At 43.2% G+C, this 26483-nt stretch overlaps 1 protein-coding gene across 7 annotated transcripts in view; it reads left to right on the forward strand.

Annotated features, from left to right (window-relative positions):
• The window catches only part of FBXL7 (F-box and leucine rich repeat protein 7), a 206226-nt gene extending 180110 nt beyond the window's left edge, over positions 1–26116 (forward strand). For all 7 annotated transcript variants that reach the window (XM_053313611.1, XM_053313609.1, XM_053313610.1 and 4 more), the window contains 2 exons: positions 20498–21109; positions 25163–26116. In XM_053313611.1, the coding sequence (XP_053169586.1) occupies positions 20512–21109; positions 25163–25899 (1335 nt within the window). In that variant the 5' untranslated portion in view covers positions 20498–20511 and the 3' untranslated portion in view covers positions 25900–26116. The remainder of the gene's footprint in view (positions 1–20497; positions 21110–25162) is intronic.
• Positions 26117–26483: the final 367 nt, after the last annotated feature.

Here is a 26483-nt window from a genome sequence, read left to right on the forward strand (position 1 = left end):
CTGCCAGCCCGCTGTCCTTGCCAGCGGGCTCTCACACTGGTAAGAATCTGGATGACCCCTTATCTCTCTTTTTCACTGCAGAGAGAGAGATAAGAGGCCATCCAGATTCTTACCAGTGTGAGAGCCGGCTGAGAAATTGAGGGTGTTCATGCACCTTGATCCTGACACAGGGTGCATATGCATCCTTCTCTTCCCAGCAAATTGGCTCTTGTACGAGTAAGAAGCCAGATGGCCCCTTATCTCTCTCCAGCGAAGGAGAATCATTTGGGTTGTTCTTGCTGCCATGTGAGCCAGCTGGCAAGGGGCAGCAGGCAGGCGGCAGGAGCAGCAGCAGCAAGGCGCCACAACAAGGAGCCAGCGTGGTGTAGTGGTTCGAGTGCTGGACTAGGACCGGGGAGACCCAAGTTCAAATCCCCATTCAGCCATGAAACTAGCTGGGTGACTCTGGGCCAGTCACTTCTCTCTCAGCCTAACCTACTTCACAGGGTTGTTGTGAAAGAGAAACTCAAGTATATAGTACACCACTCTGGGCTCCTTGGAGGAAGAGCGGGATATAAATGTAATAATGATGATGATGATGATGATGATGACAAGGTAGCAGGGATGATACACTGGAACCTCTGTAAAAAATACAAGCTACCTGTAGCCAAAAATTGGTGGGACCATAAAATTGAAAAAGTTGAAGAAAATGAAGATGTAAACTTATTATGGGTCTTCTGACTGCAAACAGACAAACATCTGCCTCACAATACACCAGATATAACTGTAGTCGAGAAGAAAGAAAAACAAGTTAAAATGATCGACATAGCAATACCAGGGGATAGCAGAATAGAAGAAAAAGAAATAGAAAAAATCACCAAATACAAAGATCTACAAATTGAAATTGAAAGGCTGTGGCAGAAAAAGACCAAAATAATCCCAGTGGTAATTGGCGCCCTGGGTGCAGTTCCAAAAGACCTTGAAGAGCACCTCAACACCATAGGGGCCACAGAAATCACCATCAGCCAATTACAAAAAGCAACTTTACTGGGAACAGCCGATATTCTGCCACGATATCTATAACAACAGCAACAACATTGACAATAAAATTCTGGCATCCCAGGTCCTTGGGAAGGACTCGATGTCTGGATAAAACAAACCAGTCAATAACACCTGTCTGACTGTGTAAACAAATAAATAAAGTGAAGGACAGTTGCAGGGAGGGTTTGAGGGGGCTTTGTTAAAAAGAGAAACTATTTTGCAGCACCTTTGGCACTGTGGGAGGAAATTAAGGGAGCAATGTTCATTTATTGAACACAGGCTCCCTCTAACCTTGCAGTACCTTACAGAGACATATTTTCAGGGTTTCTTTCCTTCTTCTATTATCATATTTCTGCTGTTCATTTATTAGTATGTTCAGGTTTTATCCATTTATAAGAGACTATTCTTGCGACTCGCTGTTGCAGTTTTATTGTTAAAAGAAAACGGACAGTCTGATCCAAGAGCTCTGATTCACACAAGGATCTCTTTCTGTGCGAGGGCTACTCCATTGACTTTGGTCTTGAGGCAGCTCTAGGTGTTTACTCCCATTGCAAGGTCAGTGGAAAAGGTCTCATTTCCCACAGTCTGCACTCCATAATCTGGATCTTAAGGATTATTTTGCACTTTGGCTGCAGACCAGGGTTTGGCACTGCCTCTACAACTGGCAGGGAGCTGCAGCCAGTCCTGGCTCTCTGATGATGCACTTGTATGGTAGAAGTGTTTCCAAACACCTGTTTGTTTCATGCTACATTTTTAGGTGCACACTTGAAAAAACATCTTATAAATGGACCCCTCCAAAAATGTAGTATGATCATAAACTCTAGCTCATAGGGACACAGGAAGCTGTTTGATACCACTGGTTCATCAAGCTCTGTATTATCTATACTGCCGGGCAGCAGTTCTCCAAGTTTCAGGCAGGAGACTTTTCCAGCCCTGCTTGAACAAGCCAGGGATTGAACCTGGGACCTTCTTCTGCATGCAAAGCAGATGCTCTCCCACGGAACTGTGACACCATCTCCAAAGGTGAATATCTTACAGCAAACAGTGCTCATATGAAGTCAGAGGCAAACCTTGCTGAGCAAAGTGGACAATTCATGCTCCACAAGACCAGCTCTCCTCTCCACACAACGAACAGTTCCGTTGCCACAAGAGGAGAGGCACACATTCACTCTAAATAGGCTATAATGTGCTTAATGGTGTTTGGATTGCAGGCCAGTGCTGCCTGCTTGGATGTGGGGTATTATGTTTGGAGCAACAGTTAATGTCTTCATAGAATACAAAAGCATGTCTGGCTTTGACTTTACTGCCACAATCTGAGCAAAACTTTGTAACATTGGCTGCTCCTGAGGTGTTGGTTTTAAGACTGATCTCATGAGACATAAAGCCTTTATTTGTTCAGGAACTGACGAGATGGTGGACCACCTTCCCGAACACAACAGACCTCCATGTACTGGTGTGTGCCAAGGTGAAACAAACAGGCTTAGGTCTATTAGCGTAGATTCCACTTTAAAGACTGTTGTTGTGTTTCATAACTTCTTTTTTATGTGAACTTTTTTTCTTCCCTTGAGTTCTCAATGTCTCCTTGTGTTGTCTGATTGGTCCTTGTCTATATTATGCATATTTTGTTTCTCTGACACTATATAGTCAGTAAATTTAAGACCGCCTCCCTTTGTCTAATTGCCTTTTTATATTATAAAATTCCACATTGACATACAGCATATGAAAAGTAAAAGGACATCATATTCCTCGTTTAATTCCAGCTACGTTGTTTTGTAGATTCATGGTTTTAGAAATGTAAATTAAAATGAGGTCATGGTGTGCTTACCTCAGCATGACATCGATATCGACATATTATATATATTAAGATTCTGAATCGCAACCCAAAGCAAATAACCTCAGAATTCATTTGTGTACACTGAGGATTAAAATGGTTTGGGACTAATTTGGATTGGGATTTAAGACAAGTGTGCTTCAAAAAAGGCAGTGCATGGAACATATACAAAGAAAGGGACATCGCTCATTCAGGATATGGTCAGCTGCTTCATCCTTTGTGTGCTGAATGTCCAGGACAGAGGATGCTTTGGCAGAGTGGTGCTGAAGGGTTCTTTTGCCTGACTCCCTCCTCTTTCTGTCTCTTTATTTTATTTATTTATTACATTTTATATCCCGCTCTTCCTCCAAGGAGCCCAGAGTGGTGTACTACATACTTCTGGACTAGCACAAATGTGAAGCAAGTTCCTTGTCATCTCTGGAGCTTTATAGACTAGAAGGTCCCATCTGTGGGCTGCACAAGTATTCTTCAGGATTTGTATTGATCTCTGAGCCTTCCTATGTGTCAAATATGTCATTCTCTGCCATCTGTATATATTGTGGTTATGTAAGAATTAAGCCACCTAATGGAGCAGCAGGGAAATGCTTGACTAACAAGCAGAAGGTTGCCGGTTCAAATCCCTGCTGCTACTATATCGGGCAACAGTGATATAGGAAGATGCTGAAAGGCATCATCTCATACTCCGTGAGAGGAGGCAATGGTAAACCCCTCCTGTATTCTACCAAAAGAAAACCACAGGGCTCTGTGGGCGCCAGGAATCGAAATCAACTTGATGGCACACTTTACTTTACTTTATGCAAGAATTGGAAAGATCTGAATACAATATGATTTTGGAAATCCTATAGTGGAATGCCAGACATGCAAGGCCAGATTAAGGTTGTTGCAGGGTAGGCATGAAGGTGATAGCTTTTAGAAGCCTCACCAGGGGTACAATGTTCGTGCAGGTGCACACATACAAATATCTATCTATCTATCTATCTATCTATCTATCTATCTATCTATCTATCTATCTATTTATTTTTATTTTACATATTTTTACACCGCCCAAAACCTGTGTCTCTGGGTGGTTTTCAACAAAGTAAAAACAGAAAAAGTAAAACATTAGTTAAAACAAAAGAACAACAAAAAAGTTAAAACATTACTATTTAAATTTTTAAAAATAATATTTTAAAACAGTGTGATTCAAACAATATTTAATTAAAAGCCTGGGTGAACGGCTGCATCTTTAAAGACTTTTTAAAAGCTGCCAGAGATGGGAAGACTCTTATTTCAGCAGGGAGCGCACTCCAAAGTCTCGGGGGCAGCAGCAGAGAAGGCCCGTCCCCGAGTAGCCACCAGAACAGCTGATGTCAACTGTAGATGGACCTCTCCTGATGATCTCAATGGGCGGTGGGGTTCATGACAAAGAAGACATTCTCTTAAATACCCAGGGCCCAAGCTGTTCAGTGCTTTATAGGTTATAACCAGCACTTTGTATTTTGCCCACATTATATAATTTATAATGTAATTATAAATTATACATTGTATTGCAGTCATACATTCAACCCAGATCCCAAGCTTCAGCTCAGTGTTTACATCCTCTTGTAACCAGAAGCATGGAGAATGCTGGAAAGGTGCTGAGGCATGCTGTACAGCTGATCCAGCAATGGAGAAGTATCTTTATGGGTTGCTGCACAGCACAATTTGAAAAGAGCACAAATACAAGTGAAGGCAAATGATGTTCCTTTGAGGATTCAGTACAATCTACCACAGGGCTGCACAACTTCCGCCCTGCAGCTGTTGTTGGACTACAACTCCTATCATCCCCAACCACAGTGGCCAATAGTCAGTGGAGAGAGGAGTTGAAGTCCAGCATCTGTGTTTTTAAACCGTTTTAAGGTTTTTATGGCTGTCTTAATTGGTTGTATGTTGTAAACTGCCTAGAGATGGAAGTTTGGGGTGTACAAATATAATAAATAAATCTGTAGGAGGCTCAAGGTTGTGCAGCCCTGATCTACTGCATATGGTCTGTCAGACTTTTCTCCCTCTTTTCCATTTACATTAATTTGCACTAGGGATATGTCTGAACTGCGGTTGGAAGAGCAGCTCAAGCACGTTTGGGGAGCAGCTCTGGGGAGCTTTAAGAAAGAGGAGAGCCGGTCCTTACCTGCTATCCTCCGGCCCATGCAACTTCCTGCTAGGGTGGCACTTGGCCTATGTACCCCTTTGCTGTGCCAGCACATATCTGGTGCCCGTGCATGCACGGATGCTATGTAGAGGGGTACATGGGCCGAGCGCCACCCCAGCAGGAAGCTGCACGGGCTGGTGGAGAGCAGGTAAGGACCTGCTCTCCTCTCTCTTAAAGCTCCCCCCCTCCACAATCCCAGAACGTGCTCAAACCACACTTTGAACCGCAGTTCAGGCACATCCCTGATTTGCACCATTCTTGGGCAGATGTGGGTTCTGTATAAAATACAGAGCTTTGGTTTACATCTAATGTTTGAGTAATTCACAGGGATAGTTGCACCTGAGCTATTTAGTGTGAAGAAGGCTGTCGTGTTGTGTTAAGTGAATCCTTTTTATCAGTAAAAATAAAAATAAAATTGAAATAGCCAGCCTGCTTATCTCAGGTTCATGTCATTTGGACCTGACCTGCCCATGCTTTGTGAGGTCATTGTGTTCAGACAGTGAAGGAGCTTCTCTTTGGAAACGGATTGGTAGGCTCATAAACAAACCTTTTCCTTTTTGGATTTTTATTACTAAGTTAAAACACAATGGCTGCAGTCCCAGCCTGCTTGCTCTGTGGCAGTCTTTTATTTTAATGGATTATAAATTGAAGCCAGCATTGAAACCTGATGAGCAGCCACTAACTTGGGGCGAGACCTCCCGTTTCATCATACATTTCAGATTTTTTAAAAACTAGAATATTACATCATCCTCTTTAAAAAATGGGGAAACCTTGGGCTTGCATTCCCTCGGAGGCCCTCCAATGCATTTAATTTAACTCTTCTAAGAGACAGCATTTCAGATGGGTTGGGAGAAAGTGTGGTTGATGTGACAGGATTTTTCTTAAGTGTCCATTGATGAAGTATTTCCACTAGTGCTAGAACTTAAGTTTGGGAAAGAGTGTCTTACACTGCAGCCTAACTGACCCAAGACAGCAAAAATCTTTTCTGTTTTGTACATATGAAACTAGTACATTTCATATGTACAAAAGAGAGGGTTGTACTTTCTTCCTTAGCACTACAAGCACAAAACTCTACAGAGCAATTGATAGAATGATGGACCCATCAGAGCTGCGCTGTACAGCACACAATCATTATGCTGTCAGCCCCCCCACCCCACCCGCCGCCATCTGCTACATGTCAGAGCTGTGTCTTATGAGCTCCCTATCAGAATCTCCAGGTGCATATTCTAACACATCAATATTCAGTCTTTACAGACCTGGGATCCACCAACCACAATGTGCAATGTGGAACCCACTTTTGCTTTTGTGTTCCTTCTTTCCCCTCTCTTTCTGTATCTGCCTGGTGTTTTCCTTTCTCTCTGCCCTACTTTCTCTTAATCTCTCTCCCATTCTAATTTTCCTTCCTGCCTCTCTTGGTTTTTGTTTTTAAACAGCCTTAAATATCAAAGGGCAGCAACGACCACCAAAGGTTGAGGTACTGTCTCTGGAGAGACCCATCTGATGTTGGACCTCAAACCAGTTGAAGTTTGGTTTGACTCTGCCACACCGACACTGCATGAAATGGAAGCTTCTGGTTTCCTCTTGGGTGGGATAAGAGTATGCTAGTTTTTTAGGCATGACTTTGATTCTGCCAAACGAAAAGTGGCACCAAATACTTTTCCTTGAGAGCATTTAATTGGCTTGCCATTTGCTGGGGGGTCAGACTGTATCTTGGCTCATCCTTGAAGTAAAATTATAGAAATTGAATTAATAACAATGATGATGATGATGATGATGATATTCCCTTTACACCATTATAGCTGTGGTAATATTACTCACTGGCAACACCATTGTCATCCAGGGTGGGACTTATCAAGCTGAGTCGATGTAGATCAACCCAGATGCCATGTGGCTTTCAGAGCCTAGATGTACTAAATGTAGCTTGAAAACTGTTAGGGGAACTGTGATTTCGTTCTGGAAACTGAGCCTTCTGGCAAAGCTTAACATCTGAAGTACAAAACCGTTGTGGTTCTATAAGAAGGTTCTCAAATTTGCATTTTTCAGCATTCAAATATGTGTATTTGGATTCAGCCATTTCCCCCCAGGCTCATTTTCCCCACACAGCTTAGCTTAGCGCACTTTTAGACAGAACGTACAACTTGTAAAGGTCCTGAGCTGATTGCAAAGTTTCCAGGTAGGAACTGTATCACTCATCATTCCATATTTAGCATGTGCCATTCTGCTGGGTTGATTAGCAAAAGTGTAGTAGTCTGCTGCATTGTGGTCTGATCTGGGCAGCAGCACTTCATTTAGACCCCATCAGTCTCTAACGAAGAACAGCAGTAAAATGGAATAAAACATGCACTTTAGCCAGCTTTCAGCAATACTGCAGAATTCAAAACTCCTTTTAAAGAAACCTAAGAATCCATGCTATGTTTTTCCTTTCTGAACAAGCCATGTGGGGAAGCCTTCAAAATGTGCCCATGTTTTGTCAGTTGTTTTCCTCCACGGTACTGTTTAGGTCATGTTGTCAAGAGCAGGCCTGACCTTCTGTGCTGATAAAGTAAGGTTAGCCTTAAAGGTCAACACGAACAATTCACTGAATTGCCCGCCCTCAGAACTAGCAGCACATAAATGGACTGCTCCTTTCCTGAGATTAAATCGTGTGGGCAGCTGCACACTCCCTTGGATGTAAACATTATTCCCCACCCTCAGATGGACTCTGGCAAAGTAATAAAGCTTTATTCCAGGGAAGCAATCACATTCAAAATAAAGTAGCGATATTTTTCTTCCGAGTTCTGTTTAAACTGGCAAAACCTTGACAGTGATTATGATTCAAAGGGCTGTGACAAAGGTGAAATTACTTGCCATGCAGTACTGTGATTGAGAGCCAGTGTAGTGTTGTGGTTAGAATGTCGGACTAGGTCGGGAGAGACCTGAGTTCAAATCCTCATTCAGCCACGAAACTCACTGGGTGACTCTGGGCCAGTAACATATCCCTCAGCTTAATCTACCTCACAGGGTTGTTGTGAGGATAAACATAACCATATGCACCACTCTGGGCTCCTTGAAGGAAGAGCGGGATATAAGTGTAACAATAAATAAATAAATCTATTAACAGCCATTAGCCATGACAGCTAAATAAAGCCTCTCTGTACAGCAGCAGTATACCTCTGAATCACAGATGCCCAGAATAAAAAAGAGAAGACCTTCACCATCCTGTTTTCTTTGTGAGCTTCCAGAAGTTTCTCACATAGAATACTGAAGTTTTCCCAGAAGGGCAACTTTACTGCAGCAGGAAGTGCCTAAAGTTAAGCTGTTCTGAGCACTGCACCAAAGTGCTACTTTTTAAGGACACATATAATGTGCCAGTAACTCTGAATCATCAGGAGCAAAGCTGAATAATGCCATTGGCTGTATGAATGGCATCTTCTGTCACTGTCCTGACGTCGCTGTGAGTGGTTCCATTCTGTGAACTACCCCCTAGCCTAAGTGTAGTGAAGCTGCGTTCAGTCGCTGTTTGGAAAAGCTCCTGGAGTGCATGGACCTTGATGAGATCTAGCAGGGCAATTCTTATGGATGGAGAAGTGAGAACGAAGGATGGAGAACTGTGTTTGTCAGTGTCAGTCACACATATATATGAGGCAATGGGAAAAGCAGACCTGGGAGTTATAACTATTGTGGCTAGTAGCAGCTTTGGCTTAGTTGAGTCAGGGAGGTTCTCCAAGCTTGGTCCTTGTGGACTGGCTCAGAGATAGTACAGCTCTCTTGCTCCTGAAGGTGCTCCCCTCAGCTTGCTGTTTTGGGCTCATCCAGTTTTTTAATGCCTGTGGTTCAGGCTCTGTAAAGATCTCAGTAGCTTTAAGTCAGCCCTTGGAGGTTTTTGCAAATCATCCTGCGTAGTATCCAACAGGACTGGGATGAAAAGCAGAGAAATGCCTTTTGTCCATGTTCAAATGATTGAACATGGATGTTTTGACATGAAAACCAGAACTCACCTCCCAAAAATGGGTTCGGCCCAGGCACAGTCCACTTATGCAGGGGCTCCCATCAGAGGGGCTCTAGGCCAAAGCGCTGATTTCAGAGACAAGAGTTCTTCAGCCAAACTTCCTCGCTCTCCTTCGACAGTCAAGCAGCAAACAAAACACTGGCATATGCCCAGGTGAGGGCCAAACTAGATGGGACATGGGAGCTCCCGATTAGAGTGCTTTTTTTCCAAAAAAAGCTGCTGCAGGGGGCCCTGGTTTGGATCGGGGCTGCAGTGGGGCTGGCGTCTAGCCCTTTACTCCCATGCCAATTAGCCAACTTAAATTGCCCCTCCCAAAGCTCTTGTTAGTGGTGGAGAGGAAAACACACGGGCCCAAAAACATATGTGCCTATATATTTTCCTCTCTGCAGCTAATAACCAAATATATTTGGTCCAGAGAGCTTGGCAGGGAGAAAAAGATTGGACCCCCCTCCCTGTTCTTCAGCCCTGATCAGGGGCCCCTCCAGCTGATTTTTGAAAAAGACTTCAGGAGTTTATATCTTGGAGCTTCCACGTCATGTTTAGTTTGTCCCCCTGAAACATGTGTTCTCTTAGACTCTCTCCTTGTAAAATTGGCGTTCCAGGTCTCATGAAAGTTCAGTATCTCCAAATCACTTTGGATGTAAAAGAGACTTCCTTACATGAAGCAAACATTGATCGTGGCCAGCTCTCAATTAAAAATCCAAACAGTGCATTGTTTGCTTTAGGCAAAGGAAAGGGGGTGGAAAAGACTAAAAATATAGGAGACAGACAAATAAGCCTTTCTAAACAAAAGCTAATTGCTCTCATAAATGTAGGGTCCTCGTTATTTAGTGCCAAGAGTTTGCATACACTTATGAGAAAAGGCTGGGCTGGAGAGGATGGAGTTGCATCCAGCAAAAGAGCCTGACTCCACAACTCGCTTGGTTGTTTTGTTGTATAATATGGATGCCTGGCCAAGTTTACATTCTCCGTTATTTCACTCTATGTATTTATATTAGCACAAAAGAAATGGTTCCAGAGATCGCTAGGGGAGTCAACATGATTGGGCAGTGTAACTAAGAGCAAAGCTAAAGACACCAACAAATAGTCACACGAAACAGTGAAGTGGTCTGCTTGACATACAGACAGCGAATTGCATCTACCAGGGGGTTCTGTTTCAGAGCTTTTCAGTATATAATCAATGCCTATGCTGCTGACATGCTGAAAAACAAATGGAGAGGGCATTTTCTGTTCTGCATAAAGAACTGGTATCCCAAAAAGCTGTCTTTATTGTGGGTGTCTCCAAGGATTGCCACTATCTCCCTCGCCCCCACTTCCCCACTCCATTAAATTGTCAGAATTCCAGGAGCCTCAGCTTTCTTTCTTTTATTCTAAAGAAAGACACAGATTTCTGTTTTTCATGGCGGAACCAAAAAGATTAGCAGGTGTGTGTTCTGTTGCTTTTGAGAGCAGAACTCAAACCAATGGGTTGGAATTACAAAGAAGCAGATTTAAGGTAGACTTTAAGAAAAAATTCCCAACTTTAAGAACTGTTCACCAGTGGAACAGTCTGCTTCATGCAATGGTGTGGGCTCTCCTTCACGGGAGATTTTCAAACGTAGCTGGACAGCCATCTGTCATAGACGTGGTCACAGTTTCCTGCTCTGATTAGGGATTGAACTAGAAGACCTACAGGATCCCTTCCAGCTCTAATATTCTATTATTTTATGTGGCTGTGAAAGCTATGGATGCAACTCTCGGCATATGTGTCAGGCAATTGAGCTCAATGGGCTTTCTTCCAAGTAAACTTTTTTTGGAAATCCAAAGCTAACAATTCTACCAGGGCCTCACAACCTTGATCCCCAGATGTCGAACAACTCCCATTATCCACAGCTAGAATGGGGACGATGGGAGCTGTGGTCCAAAAGCATCTATTATGCAATACTGAAAGGAGGGTTGATGATAACATGTCCTGGCCAATCTGGCATCACTGATTATGCCACTTTTAAACATTACTTCTGATTGCATCCCAGATATGTGTGTGTTTGAAGTAGAATGTCTTGGGAACAACATTCATATATACATAAAATTCCCTGTGAAAATCATAATGTCACTATCTGTGTTCTCTCTCATTTTTTTCATCTGTGTGCAGAATGTGTTTTGTTCTGGGCGGCAGTATCAAGGCAGTGTGTGCACACCTGCATTCAGAGTGGGACCTTCCTGATTCAGCCTGAGCGGGATCTCAAATTAACTGTGCAGCCATCAAAAAATGTGTGAGTGCACGCACATGCACACATCTTAGAGGGAACACTGGTCAGTATCACCAGGGAAATTCACCATTTTTACAGCTTCCTTTACATACATGCTGAATTTGCCATATACTGCTGGTTAGGAGCTAACAGAGGCAAAGAACTCTTCAGTTCCCTCTCTCCCATCATGAACTGGAACAGAAACCTTGACGGGGCATCCCTTCATGCCTCTCAGCTGCTTATTCACATGGATAAACAGGCAAATAGGAGTAAGCAGCTGAGGTGCAGAAGTGGGGGATTCTAACAAAGAGTGTGTGGAGAGAGAGAGAGAGAGAGAGATGATTTTAGCAGTGACCCCATGGTAGGAAGTGTACTTAATGCATTTTGAACACAGTCTTTTCCCCTGGACTGAACATGTGGGGAATCTGTTCTTCCCATTTGCAGCCAAAGCAGCTGTACGCGGTGCAGATTGGCTAGCATTCTGTCAGTCACAAAGCCACTTCCCGCCTCTTCCTTCTAGAAGCAGTTTTTCAAGTATCAAGAAACAGGGTCAAAAACAACCACAAATAAAACAAAGCATCAAATGGGCATTCGGGCAGATAAATATGTAAGGCACTTGAAAAGAAGAAGAAAAAAGCAGGCAGCCTGCCTGAAGTAGGCATAAGGGAGACAATCTTCATACCGTTGAAAGGATTTATGTGTATCCTTTGAGGAGCAAGATATTTATGCGTATCCTTTGGGGGAGCAGAGATTACCCTTCAGTAGAAAAATCCACATCTGCTTCTGTCTGCAACTATATCTATCCACTACAAGAGCCTCTCTTGCTCTTCGCACATGAGAGAAGGGACTAAAGAGCCCTTGAGTTGAGTGAGATCAGGAAAAAAACGGCTGAAGTGCACAATCGTGGTGGGGTTGGGATTAGAAGCCACTGTCTCTCCTCCCCTGCACTTTCTCACACAGCATTCTGAGAAGTTAATTCTGCCTGTCTGCTCAGAAGTCCTTATTTTCTGTAATGCATCTGTGTTTTATATTATGTGCTTCTGCTGAAGAACAGTCCTCTGGGCTTATAGAGTCTTAGGTGGACAATGCTTTATTGTCTGCCAAAAGACAAACCTTTCTTCTAAGTAATTGGCATTGTTCTTTCTGCTATGCAATTCCTGCAAAATCACAATAATAAAAATCCCGGAATGATCTTTTTGCGAGGTTCCCTCCACCCCACCCCTGTCTTTAAGTGCATTGTTATCCCTGATATTTGTATGCTGTAGGAATGTCTCCCCACACCCCTTCCTAGTAACTTTGTGGCAAGGACAAACTCCTCATAGAGTTGCTGTGCTGGCACCAGTGAAGATGCTGATTCAAAACCAAAAATGTCTTGGCAGACTCAATATATGCAGATTGCTGCTTTTTGTTTGCTAAACAAAGGCAACCATGATATTTTTAGTTCTATTCAAAATACGGGAAGCAAAAATTGTTCTTGCCAAGTGGCAAGGGACAAAACTGGCAGAGGGAGAAAATTATTTCCAGATTTCTACAAAAGAATCCAAAGACTTTGTTCACATGTTGTACTCCTGTCTGGTCTCTCTCTCCATCGTATATATTAAAAAGCTAATGTGGCTCTTCAGTCTCATGGTCCTGTGGAATGTTCAGAGTTCATGTCCCTTGGCACATGCATGCTGGAGGGGGTCAACATCACTCACAGTGCTCCTATTAATGGCTCCCTGATGTGGCTTCTCCTTGTAGGACAAGGTGACCCCAAGAAGTCGGTCACTGGAGTTATCACCCAGCTTACTTGGTTGAAGAGCTGGGAGTCAGGGAAATGGAAGGAGCAGCCTCTCCATCCTTCCACTACTTACTCCTCCTGTAAGTAGGAGTCCTCAGCCTGCAGCTCCTGACCACATGTGAATCACCCTGAGCATCTCCACATGATTCTAATTTAGGAGATCAGTTGGATAGTTTATGGGCAGCACAGCCTGTGCAGTACATAAGAACAAGATGCTTCACACTATGTTGATCCATTGTTAATCCTTTAGGCAGACATGGATCACCGTAGGACTCCCGACGTGGGCTGTAGAGTGTATATGAGTACACAACTTTGGCCCTCCCACAGATGTTGAACAGCAGCTCCCAATTCCATCACCCCAGACTATTGGCCACTGCGGCCGGGGGTGTCCCACAACAGCTGGAGGGCCAAACTTGTGCAGCCCTGGTGAATATAGTTGGTCACATATATTTCACCTGTAGGAAACTGGGAGGTTTCCTACAGGTGAAATAAGTACCTGCTTTCTTCAGAGACACTTCCTGTGTCACCGGTTGTAAAACTACCAGAGCATTCAGTCACAAGTGTGGCGTGAGCCATACATTTCTTTTCCTGGTGAGAAAGTGCTTCAAGTCTCGTCTGCCTTGCAAAGGCAAACCTACCAAAGCATCCCATATTTCCACCCATCCAAAACTTCTCCACTCAGAGCTTCCTCCAATCAGCCATGATAGCCATATGGAACATTTATTTTCCTCCTAAATTAATTAAACCCCAATTAATTCACCCTTCAATTAATCCCCCATTCATTTCCCTAAAACATGCATTCCCCTAATTGTCACTTCTGCACCCTCATCCCCCCAAAGAGAGAGAACCCACCCCACTTTTCTAACTCATGGCAACTCTCTCCTTTAGTCCTGAATCCAGTTTTTATCACTCTGTATGGTTCAGCCAGCTATCCTCTTCCTACAGTCTTCTTTAGCCAGGGGTGCTGCTATTATTATTATGCTATTTACATGCATTCTACCAGATATTATTGACTAGATTTGGTACTTTAATTATCGGGCCCTTTCCAAGGGTCTAGAATAACTAAAGAAAAATTAAAGATAGTGTTGTAGTATTCATGCTGTCCCGAGTTGTGTGGCCTTCTGTAGTTGATGTGTTGTAATTTTATCGATGCCTAAGGTGTCAAGATGCTGTTCAAGATCTTTTGGTACTGCACCAAGGGCACCAACAACTATTGACACCACTAATGTTTTCTTTTTCCAGAGCCACTCAAGTTCACTCTGAAGGTCCTTGTATTTATTTATTTTTTTCCAGTTGTTTTTCATCAACTCATCTATCCCCTGGGATTGCAATATCTATTATTTTTATTTTATTTTATTTAAACAAAAATCTAACTTTGTCTTGCATCATTCCAGTTTTGCAGAAGAAAACCCAGGGGGGAATTAAAAAAAGAAAAGAGGGGGAGTAGGGTACGTGAGGAGATCCATTGGAGTGACGAAACAAGGGAACTGCTTATTGGGGGAAGGGAGCGAAAGGAAGTCCTGTGGCGAACCAGTAATGGGGAAAGACAGGAACTGGTGCAGCTCTAGATAAATAAATAAATAAATAAATAAGGAGAAGGCAGAGGGCTGTGGGATTGCACAGAAGTAAATGAATCATGATTCAGTTCAATGACCCTAACCCTTTTAGTAAATGACAGTTCTCTCCCCCTGCCCTTTGCCTTGTAGTAAGCAAGTGGGATTACACAGAAGTAAATGATTTTGTTCAATGGGCTTCCTCTTCAGTAAGAAGTGCATGAGAAAGGGTTGGATTCAGAAATCTGCTCAACTGCACTCCCCTCCCCTTCTGTGTTGACAAGCTCAAGTTACATTGGAAGCAAGTGGAGGAGGAGGGAGGTGTGGGGTTTGGGATCTGTGGGGAAGAAAGGAGGGGAAAGCCGAGATTTCTCCCTGCCTGTTTCTTTCCCCGCAGCAAGGGGGCAGAGGAAGCAAGTATGGGTGGTGGTGGTGGCGGCAGCGGCAGTGGCAGCGGCAGCGGCAGCGGCAAAGAATAGTCCATATTGGAACATGCTTCAATGCATACACTCCATTGCAAGCCTCCCTACCATGGAAAAATACAGCTACTTCCCTGAAACATGATTAGCACGTTATAGGGCCATAATGCATCATTACAATTTGAAACAAGGCATCAGAAATATGGACGGCACCCTGCTGACAGCGCAGCGAGCGTGATGTCAAAACACTGGCAATATGGAGGGGCACTTATAGGACACGTGGCAGCGTGCAATCTAGAAAATGCCCTGGTGGGGAAATCAAAGCACACAATATAAAGCAGGCAGCTGACTGATTAGCAGCCCTCCCCCAGTGCTGCTATGAGCCAGTCTGCCTCCATTCCTCCTCTTCCTGTTCCCTACAACCACATTGCTCAATGAGGTGAAGGGAGACATGGAGTCTACCCTGCAAACTTCTGTTGATGCAGCTATACACTGGTCGGAGCCTCATGGAGGATGTACTGGAAGTGTGTCGATGTGTTCTTTGTTCTTTTAAGTGCAGAACTCAGCCATGTGTCACCTTATACACACATCTCACATCTTCATCTCTCTGGCCAAAAAATGTTTGCCTCTGGTACTGAGGATGAGAGCTTACATCACTGCACAGTCACCCATTCTTCATCAAGCAGCGACCGCTCACATCATGCTTGTTTCAGTGTCAACAAATGAGCCTTAGAGTTGGAGGGACACTATAATTATAATCATCATGCACAAAAGCATTGATAATCATATAGGGGACAATAATGGCCTGCTTTTTCAATTTTGAGTTCTTAAGGTCAGTGTAGTATAAACACACATTCCGGGGGTTTTAAACAAGTGTTGCAATTAAGTGAACTGCATGAACAAAGCATATGATCTGGTGGCAGTGGGGGAAGGGTTTGAAATTGCCATGTGTGAATTAAATTGCTTTCTAGTTAGAATTTACTGGTGCCACACTGTCATTAAATATTCTTCCTGTTTGTAAACTAGCGGCTAGAACTTAGTACATATTGGAGAAAAGAATTTTAAGACTTCTGCAGTGGTTGTACATAAATGTTGCAGATATATACATATATGATCAATACAAGAAACTTTGACAATGTCCCCATTTACTCCAGGGGGCAAGTCCCTTTGTGTGTACACTAAGCTGTCTCTCAACTGAATAAGGGGAGCTTTGTGTGTTTCTTGGGCATGGGGCATCAATGCCTACAAGGTTTCTTGCTGGATTAAAGGTAAAGTGAAGTTGTGCCGTCGAGTCAATGTTGACTCCTGGTGACCACAGAGCCATGTGGTTGTCTTTGGTAGAATACAGGAGGGATTTACCATTGCCATCTCCTGCGTAGTATGAGATGATTCCTTTCAACATCTTTCATATATCGCTGCTGCCCGATATAGGGTTTTCCATAGTCTGGGAAGCATGCCAGTGGTGATTCAAACCAGCAACCTCTTCCTCCCTAGGCAAGCTAATCAGAAATTCTCTCTCCAGTTTTCCTCCTTTTCACTCTTTCTGTTTGTTTGTTTGTTTGTTTGACCATTGCTTAGCTAGGGGACTTCTCAAGTGTTAAGAGATCTCTACATACATTTTCTCAGTAATTCCTGCAATAGCTCCACAAATTAGGGCAATGTTATCTCCCCTTTGCTGATGGGATGGAGGCTGAGGATGAGTCAGTCGTGGTTTTCCTAAGAGCTAGTGAATACATGCAAGAGATGAGATTCAACAAAATCCCTGGTTCCCATGCTTAGCCTAGTCTGCATTTTACCAGAAAAATGACTACCCTTCTTCATCCTTGGAGCAGGTAATAACATAGAAGGAAAATATAAAGTTCCTAGCCTGTGCTTTAGCTAGGAAAGCATCACAAGGAAACTGGTGGTTGTCCCCTGACAAAGAATGTTTGTCAGCACTGGGTCATGGGCAGCTACTATAGGATGCGTCAGAGTCTGGACTGGGAGGACCCAGCAGAGAACCAGAAGCGAGGGAACAGACCAGGAACTTGTGTCAGGAAACAAGCTGGGAGTCAGTGCCAAAACTAAGGGTCAAAGCTGAGCAGACAAACCAGAACCAAGAGGCAAGCTGTGAATCAAAGCCAAGGATAAAAGCCAAGCAGACAAGCAGAAACCAGGAGCGAAAGACAAGCCAAATGTTAGAGCCAAAATAAGGGGTCAAGCCAAGCAGAAGCTAAGATCAAGGAGACTTTGAAGCTGAGGCAAAGCCTGAACTCAGGCAGGAAGCCTTTATATCCTTGATTCCCTGGAAAGATAAAATGAATAGCCTGGCTGGGTGAGGTCAGTGCAGGACCTGAGAACTCCATGCCTGACAAGGCTACTGCTGTTCAGCTGGCTACCACATGAAGCAGCAGTACACAGGTTCTCCGATTCTCTGTCATAAATATAGGCAGATCATAGGAACAAAGGAAGCTGCCATATTCCGAGTCAGACCATTGGTCCATCTAGCTCAGTATTGTCTACACAGACTGGCAGCGGCTTCTCCGAGGTTGCAGAAGGGAATCTCTCTCAGCCCTATCTTGGAGAAGCCAGGGAGAGAGCTTGGAACCTTCTGTTCTTCCCAGAGTGGCTCCATCCCCCAAGGGAAATATCTTACAGTGCTCACATGTGGTCTCACATTCAAATGCAACCTGGGTAGACCCTGCTTAGCTAAGGGGACAGGTCATGCTTGCTACCACAAGACCAGCTCTCCTCCTTTGTTCCTGACAGCATTGTATAGTGCTGGCATGAGGAATCCCACTGTTATCTCAGTTGTCATTTATACTTCGGGAGGACTGGTCCTCTGAGCAAATCCAACAGATAAGTAGCCTAATGTATCATCTGCTACCCATTATATTGCTGCTATTCTTTTCAGCAGACACCTAAGCATGAACCATTGGATTGTAGTGACAAAATTCTCTGTTGACATTTTCCTTTCATTGAGTTCAGAGGGGAAGAGGAGAGAGAAATACTGTTTCGCTCAGAAAGTTGTTTGTCACTCTAGTGAACACAACTATAGCACTGAAGATTAATTTACCCTTTGGATTTTATCTATCCATTGGGTATTTTTTAAAAATGCCACCTTGCCTGAATTTTCTGTGGGATATATTTAATGTGTTCATTTGGCTAGCTAGGTGTCTCTGCCCCAATTATGATTGCCAAAATGGGTGAGGGTGGCAGATGGTTTTGGGGAAATATTTTTCCTTGTGATGCTATGGTAGTGATGGTGGAGTTTGTTTTGTAAGATCCACATCATGTGTGTTTTTATGAGCTTTGATGGCAAAAGTGATCACCACTGAAGTCCTATCACAGTTTCTTGAACAATGAAAGTTCTGAAAAATCCAGGAGGAGGAAACTGTCAGGTTACTTTGGGACGTCCTGTACTTCATAGAGGAAGATCAACCAAGGTCAAGCTGCCTTTCAGTTTGTCAGTCATTAGTAATCTTCTTATTGAAAAACCTTTCATACGCTTTGAAGAATCTCAGGGTTCCCTGAAACACAATTCACCACATCATCTGTACGCCATTCAAAATTAACCCCATCCTGTCATTTTTGCTTATACTACCCACATACTGAGCATTGCTTACAAGTTTGTCTCTCACACACGCATACACACTAACTAACCATAGCTGCCTAACTGAGATTCCTGATCCTGATCACTCAAGGAAGGGAGACGCAGTGTGTCTGTGAGAATCAAATATTTCATTGCTGTGTCCAGCTGTCCTGGTAGTGTGGCAGTTGTCCCATTTCATTATATTGAGGGGGAAAGGGCACCAACTTTGTAAAAAGACAGCAGAGTCTTAAAGACACAGATCAGAGACACTGGAAAAACAGTGCCTCAGTCACAACAAGGTCAAAGGTCTGTATTTTCATGAAGCTGCAACTCACCAGCAGCACTACTGAGCCCGCCATTTCCATGCTTCCTTGCCAAAATCTGATGAAGCGATTTAGGAGGAAGCCTCGCTCAATTTTCTGTTCTTTATTTCTCTTTTTAAAAGTGATGGTGATTTTTCACTTCATGGGTTGAGAGCACGGAGCTATAGCTAATAATCTCTTATTTGGTCTCAACATTGTTCTGCAGCCACTGTGTCAGGAAAATAGTACCACATACTTTATTTATTGTTTTTTATTGTATTTATTGTTAAATATATACCCCGCCTTTCATTAAAAAAATCCCCAGGCGGCTGGGGTTTATTTATTTAGGATTAAGAACTTTGCATACTATATATGACTGCATTTTAACAATTGCTGACCCTTATGTTTCCACTATGGTGATAATAAGTAAAAATAACAATGGTAATGATCTTTTATATAATTTGAGGGGGAGGAGCTCAGCGCGCTTGACTGTAAGCCTGAAATGATACCTATGCCACTAAGAATGTTGGTTCCTATTCTGAGTTCCTGGTCTGGATAGGAAAATCAGTGTATTGGTAATCCCAATGTTATTAGTATTCCATAATGGAAAGATATCTCCCTTGAGCTCCCCTTATGTAATTTGGATAAATTTTAGATGATAAAATGATGCCTTTTAGTTATTTGAGCCTCTCCTCACAAAGGAACAGGTAATTTGTGAGTTGTAAGTGTAACAAGCACTTGCAGTGCGCTCCTGTCCTACATTAATTCCATGCCATCTGAGAATTCACGCAAGGATATTGTAGCTTCATATGTGGGTGAGAATATTCCAGCAAATGAAGTTGTTTACCAGAAATACACACCTGTGTACAGGATAAGTACCAATAATCCTGGCTTACATCCAGACTTGTGTTGCACTCAGATTCCTTTCTTTGTACAAAGTCATTGTGCTCCATCCTTGTGCTAGTTCAACAATATTAAAGTAAAGTTGGTCCGTCAAGTCGGTGTCAACTCCTGGCAATCACAGTGAGCACAGAGCTCTGTGGTTGTCTTTGGTAGAATACAGGAGAGGTTTACCGTTGCCATCTCCAGTGTAGTATGAGATTATGCCTTTCAACATCTTCATCAGCGGTTGTGCAATATCACGGAGCACCACAACTTCACACAGTTCCACAAACTTCTTAAGCATGTGTAACCTTATCTGCAGGTTAGCCACTTATTAGAAGGAAGACTCTGCAGTTCCAAATATTCTCTGAGACAAATTGACTAGATTTGGCAATTTACTTGTCAGCAGTTGCCTAAAAGAAAATCCAGGCCATGACTGGCAATAATCACTGCACATACTAGGTAAACAACTTCATATCACTGGATTTTCAGTTCTCAGTGTGAACTCGGTGTTCACAGTAATTCTAAGTGGCAACTTGATGAAAGCTTGGTGTTGAGTATAAATCTATTACTAAAATGCATGTTCTTTTGCCCTTAAAAGTCTCAACTGCAAATGAGTACAGAATTTAGTTTTGTATGCACCTAAGATTCCCAGGAGACAACATTCTTCTGAAGGAAGATGGGAGGGCCTCATTCTATTGCAGAATGTGGGTCCCATCAATAGGGTGCTCTCATCAGTACTTTGGTTTCTTTCAGATTCCGACCTGAGTATGCGCACCCTCAGCACGCCCAGCCCAGCATTAATATGCCCACCAAATCCACACAGCTTCCAGAATGGCAGAGCGTCCTCCACATCTTCCTCTTCAGTCACTGGGGAGACCATTGCAATGGTTCACTCACCTCCCCCAACCCGCCTCACTCACCCTCTCATCCGGTCTGCCTCCCGGCTTCAGAAGGAACAAGCTAATATAGATCGGCTGCCTGACCAATCCATGATCCAGATTTTTTCTTTTTTGCCAACCAACCAGCTGTGCCGCTGTGCCCGTGTGTGCCGTCGGTGGTATAATCTTGCTTGGGACCCACGTCTTTGGAGGACTATTCGCCTGACAGGCGAGACAATCTATGTGGACAGGGCTCTGAAGGTGCTGACTCGGCGACTGTGTCAGGACACACCAAACGTCTGTCTCATGTTGGAGACGGTAATTGTTAGTGGCTGCAGGCGGCTCACAGACAGAGGACTCTACACCATCGCTCAGTGCTGTCCAGAACTGAGGCAGTTAGAGGTGTCCGGTTGCTACAACATTTCCAATGAAGCAGTCTTTGATGTGGTGTCGCTGTGTCCAAACCTGGAGCACTTGGATGTGTCAGGTAATAGAAAAACAACAACTGACTTCTTGTTGCCTAGACTTATAGGCTTGAGTGTTTGGGTTAAGTTATATGAATTTTAACTTGGATACTCTAAGTCCTTTAATGCTAAATCCCAATATTAGCTCCTTTTCATTCTGTAGTGCTTTCTCTCTCTTTCTTTCTTTCTTTCTTTCTTTCTTTCTTTCTCCTTTTCTATCTCTGGGCTCTTAAAGAAAAAATCATTCTTTTCCTTAAAGCGGGTGGGGGGAGGATTTCTGCATGGAGTTTTATTGACACAGCTAATGTTGATCTCTCCGAATAACCTTGTGGTTAGATCATGTGTTTTTTTAATCTTCACGCATCTTGACAAGAAAGAGCATAGTCTGCTGAGCTAGAAATTACTTCAAGTATTAAAAAATAGCAGAGACCTGCATCACCTTAAACACTAACAAGTTTATTATGGCATAACCTTTACTGGACTAGCCTACTTGAAGTTCTATTCTCACTTGGCATATATACATTTAAGGAGACCTGTCAATCTTGGTGATAACCACAGTTGGGAGGGGGCCTTTCCCTAATCCAGAAGTAGAAGAGACCACTACTTCATATTGGTCTATGGACAGAAACTTTGGGGAGAGAGGCTTTCCTTATATCAGGAAATGTTCGATCAGGACTGTTCAAGCAGCAGTGGCAAGTTTCCCTCACCCTTTCCAGCTGCAAGGTGTGGATTCTCACCATATATCTCCATGTTCCCCTAAGAGACTTTGTCCCATGCCACAATAAAAGTGCTTGTCTTTAAGTTGTTACAAGACTCTGTGTTGTGTGTTTGCTACACAGAAGAACACAGCCATTCCTCTGGAATTAGTTCCCAGCAGTTCAGAATTTTGTGTTAAATGGTGGATGTAGTACTGCCCTCTGCTGGAGAGAATTTCTGAACTGGTTGTTGCAAATTGCATGCGTTTCAGGTTGTACTTAATGCAGCTTGGCAGACCGGTCCTGGGTGCCTGCTCAGACCCTAATTTATTGCTATATTATAGAATATGCAGCAGAAACTATAAGCTATAAACCAACAGTTCTTAGTGGCTGTTGTCTTGATGGTCCCAAGGCAAGAAGATAGTTGCAGGCAAATACTAACAAGAGTTAAGAGGCAAGCATTTTAAGCTTCTGATTTGGGAGGCAACTAGGAGGAGGAAAAAGCATAATCGTTTCCGATTGGGATGCAGTTGGTTGCTTTGAATAGCTGTGACAAATGATATTGAAGCTTGGGCTGTTGCTCTCAGATGTGTGCCAGTGTTTCACTATAATTTGTCAATAGAATCTTATACCAAGGAACCTCCATGCACTAGGATCAGTTTTGCCACCACCTTAGCTCTCTCTAATGTCTTTTTAATATGGCATCATGTGAGCTTACATACAAAAGCTTTATTTTATTAGTATGACTTTGATAGTTAGAAATTTTATATCTATCATGTAATATTTCCCTTAGGCCTAATTTATGTCACTGTTTGGATTTTCAGATTCCTTCCTTGTTCTTTTTAATAATGCATCCTAGAAATAACATTTTCATGTCAAAATCACACAGAAGTGAGCATTTGGATTTTTCCACAATTCCTTTTTTACCTAACTCATTCATTTTGGGGCAGGCCTCATATATGTATGAGCTTGACTGCAAGTCATTATCTCACAGGCTGGCCAAGTTATTTCAACTCACTCAAAACTTTCTCCTTTCATTTCAAATCCCTTACATTTCCTCTGTGGAAAAATTCTTCTATGAGTCTGCATACACTTTTTTGTTATTTGGGACAAGGAAAATGGTTGTAGCCACAGGAAAATATTACTATACTTTAAACACAGACCAAAAAAAATCATGCTTTCAGAATGTGACGGGTGTATCCCCATCCCTCTTGTGGGGGAGTGGGGACTCCCTGTACAGGTGGTATTTGGTTGAGAAACCCTCCTTGGATTTCTGCAGGCTATCAGGGACGTATCTAGGGGTAGGGCAGGCAGGGCACGTGCCCTGGGCGCCACTTGAAGGGGGGCGCCATTTTGTAAAATTAATTTTTTTTTAAAAAGGCTGCCAAAAACAAAATGGCCACCATGCATGCTCAAATGGCCTCTGTGAGGCCCTAGGTCTTGCCAGGCCTTGCAGAGGCCATTTGAGCATGCGCAGTGGCCATTTTGTTTTCAGTGGCCATTTTTAAAAAAAAGATTTTTAAAAATGGCCACTGCACATGCTCAAATGGTCCCTGCGAGGCCCTAGAGGCCAGTGGGGGGAGGATGAACCTTTGCAACCCCCCCAGCCTTTAGGAAGCCCCCCGAAGGGGCTACAGGTAAAATAATAATAATATATAATATAAGTCACTGTACACATATTCAGATTGGCACTATGTACAAAGAATCAGGGCTTGTGAATACTGAGCTGATGCTTATGAGCTAGGATTGTATTCATTTGCTCTTACTTTGCTTCTTGTGATAAGTGAGTTAAATGTGATGTCTTGCTAATATGGCTATTAATAGTGAATTTGTCTTTGAATCAGTGTGAAATCCTTAATATTAAGGCCCACTGGGAGTTTCTTGCTCTCTTTCTCTCATTTTAACTGTCTTTCTGAAAGACTAGAGTATATTCCAAGCAGTGACACAGTTTACTCTGCATATCCTTTAATTATTTACAGAGTATCTGGGAAAAGTCAAATTCTCCATTTATTTTTAAAACTTATGTAATGGTGATGCTACAATACTTAGTAGAGAATTAGACAGGCACTTCTGTTTAGTTTTCCAAGTACACCTCCACATAGTATTTGGGTATTTCATGAGCCCCAGCATACTGAAATTTGTCGTTTTCCAGCATTTTTTGGTCTGGCTAAGTCCACTGCTAAAATAGTTTTTGAAAGATTAAAAGATTAACGAGCCTGACTTGTATTTTTCAGCTGATATTATGGTAAAGTTATCTGAAAGATGGGTGTCAGATGCTTGGACAGGGGGCGCAATTTCAGTGTTTGCCGTAGGCGCTATTTTCCCTAGATACGCCTCTGCAGGCTATAGTGTCTTGTTCAAAGTTGTGCTTTGCTCATGGAAAGTGAAGTTCATATGGCGCATATTATTGCAGCCTACAAAGCCTATGGCCCCATTGCCTCTGCCTCATATTTCCTCGGAAGAACCCAAATTTATAGAGACATAAGCTATTAGGTACCAACATGAATCAGTAACAGCATTGGCCCTAACCAGCATCTAGTCCTCCCTACGTGGGAGAGACATATATTCTCAGAAGCGATGCTGTTTTCCAGATAGTGGCCCAGGGGATGTATCAGTTCCCTCACAAATGGTCAGACTCCATAATCAAACCAGGGCCGCCTAGAGGTGAACACTTTACATTTATAGAGCACAAGGACTCTGGCAGAGGTGCTCTTACCCCTGGACTTAGGGGCTGAAGTCCAGGGCCACCACACCCCTGCCCGCCCCCCAATCATCTGTAGTCTGTCCTGGATGGTGTGGTTTGTGCCTTCAAGAACCTATGTGTTCTTGATGATGTTTAACTTGCAAATGATACTTAACTTGCAGGAGGGGGGGGGCCTCCAAAGGTCCAGGCTTCAAAATTATCTAGACGTACTCAGGTGTAGCATAACCTACAGATCAGTTCATGTACATATTATTTGCATGTTACATAGACAATCCAAAAGAGAGATGTAACATTAGATTATGGGATTTCTCTGTTCCCTATAAAGTGAAAACATTATTTTCTTTATAAGTGAAACTGTGAGCATACTTTTTACCATGTGATTCACATTTGGTAGGGCTGCCAGCAACCACACAAAAAATGCTTTGGGGCATGAATTTTGCCCACAGGCCACAAATTGGCCATTCCTGGCATAGGCCATCAAACTCATGGCAGTATTTCGCTGCCCAGGGCTGGGCGATCAGAATTCCACCCTATCCGCCACGGTCCTTCCCCCTACCAGAATTCCTAGCAAGCATGGAAAGTCACACATCACTAAGGTCTTAAACATTTCTTTTTAAATAAGCAATAGACAGTCCTTGTAAAGAGCTATTAACTATTTCACTTTTCCCCAAATGTAGGTTGTTCCAAAGTGACCTGCATCAGTTTAACCCGTGAAGCCTCCATCAAGTTGTCTCCTTTCCATGGTAAACAGATTTCTATCCGCTACCTAGACATGACCGACTGCTTTGTCCTGGAGGATGAAGGACTGCACACCATTGCTGCCCACTGCACTCAGTTGACTCACCTCTATCTGCGCCGCTGTATCCGCATCACTGATGAAGGCCTCCGCTACCTGATGATTTACTGCACGTCCATCAGGGAGCTGAGTGTGAGCGACTGCCGCTTTGTCAGTGATTTCGGCATGCGTGAGATCGCAAAGCTAGAGTCACGGCTGCGGTACCTCAGCATTGCCCACTGTGGCCGCATAACTGATGTTGGCATCCGTTACATCACCAAGTACTGCAGCAAGTTGCGCTACCTCAATGCGCGGGGCTGTGAGGGCATCACGGACCATGGAGTAGAGTACCTTGCCAAAAATTGCACAAAACTGAAGTCACTAGATATTGGGAAATGCCCGCTGGTCTCAGATGCTGGCTTGGAGTTTCTGGCTCTGAACTGCTTCAACTTGAAGCGACTGAGCCTGAAATCATGTGAAAGCATCACTGGACAAGGCCTGCAGATTGTAGCAGCGAACTGTTTTGACCTGCAGATGCTGAATGTGCAGGACTGCGATATCTCAGTGGAAGCCTTGCGCTTTGTTAAACGCCATTGCAAGCGCTGTATAATAGAGCACACCAACCCCGCCTTTTTCTGAAGCAACTCTTGTGGACAAGAGCAAAATGTTTTTTAAAACCTCTGTATGTACATGGACGCACACTGTTCTTATAAAGCAACTGTACCTTCTCTGTGCCTGGGATAGAAAATGTAGACCTTAGCATCTACTTGTGGTTCCTAAGGCACCTTTTAGTGGCCTTGTTCAAATCTTCAGACTGCCAGCATTTGCTATTTTAAATACATACCTCTCTAGCTTTGATGGTTACTGAGATACATTTGAAAAGATGATAGTGGTATATATGTCAAATTAAGAAACTGGAAGGCAAGTAACTGAAGAACACATTGGTTACTGGCCTCAAATGTCACAGGCCAAGTCAGTTAAAGTTAATTGTGACCAAGACTCATATGAACCGATAGAAGTCTCATTGAGGAAAATTTCTAAAAGGAGTCCCATTGAAATTAAAAAGACAAGATAGGTATTGCCTAACCTGTCCTTTTAATTCCAGTGAGTCTGTTTTGAGTAATTTTCCTCATCATGCCATCCATTATTTTCATTGGAACCTAGTCATGATTAACTTTAGCTGAATGTTCTAACCATTTTGTCGTGTGACAGGCTATCAAGTT

Source organism: Hemicordylus capensis, chromosome 4 (genome assembly GCF_027244095.1).
Source record: "Hemicordylus capensis ecotype Gifberg chromosome 4, rHemCap1.1.pri, whole genome shotgun sequence".
Taxonomy (NCBI): domain Eukaryota; kingdom Metazoa; phylum Chordata; class Lepidosauria; order Squamata; family Cordylidae; genus Hemicordylus; species Hemicordylus capensis.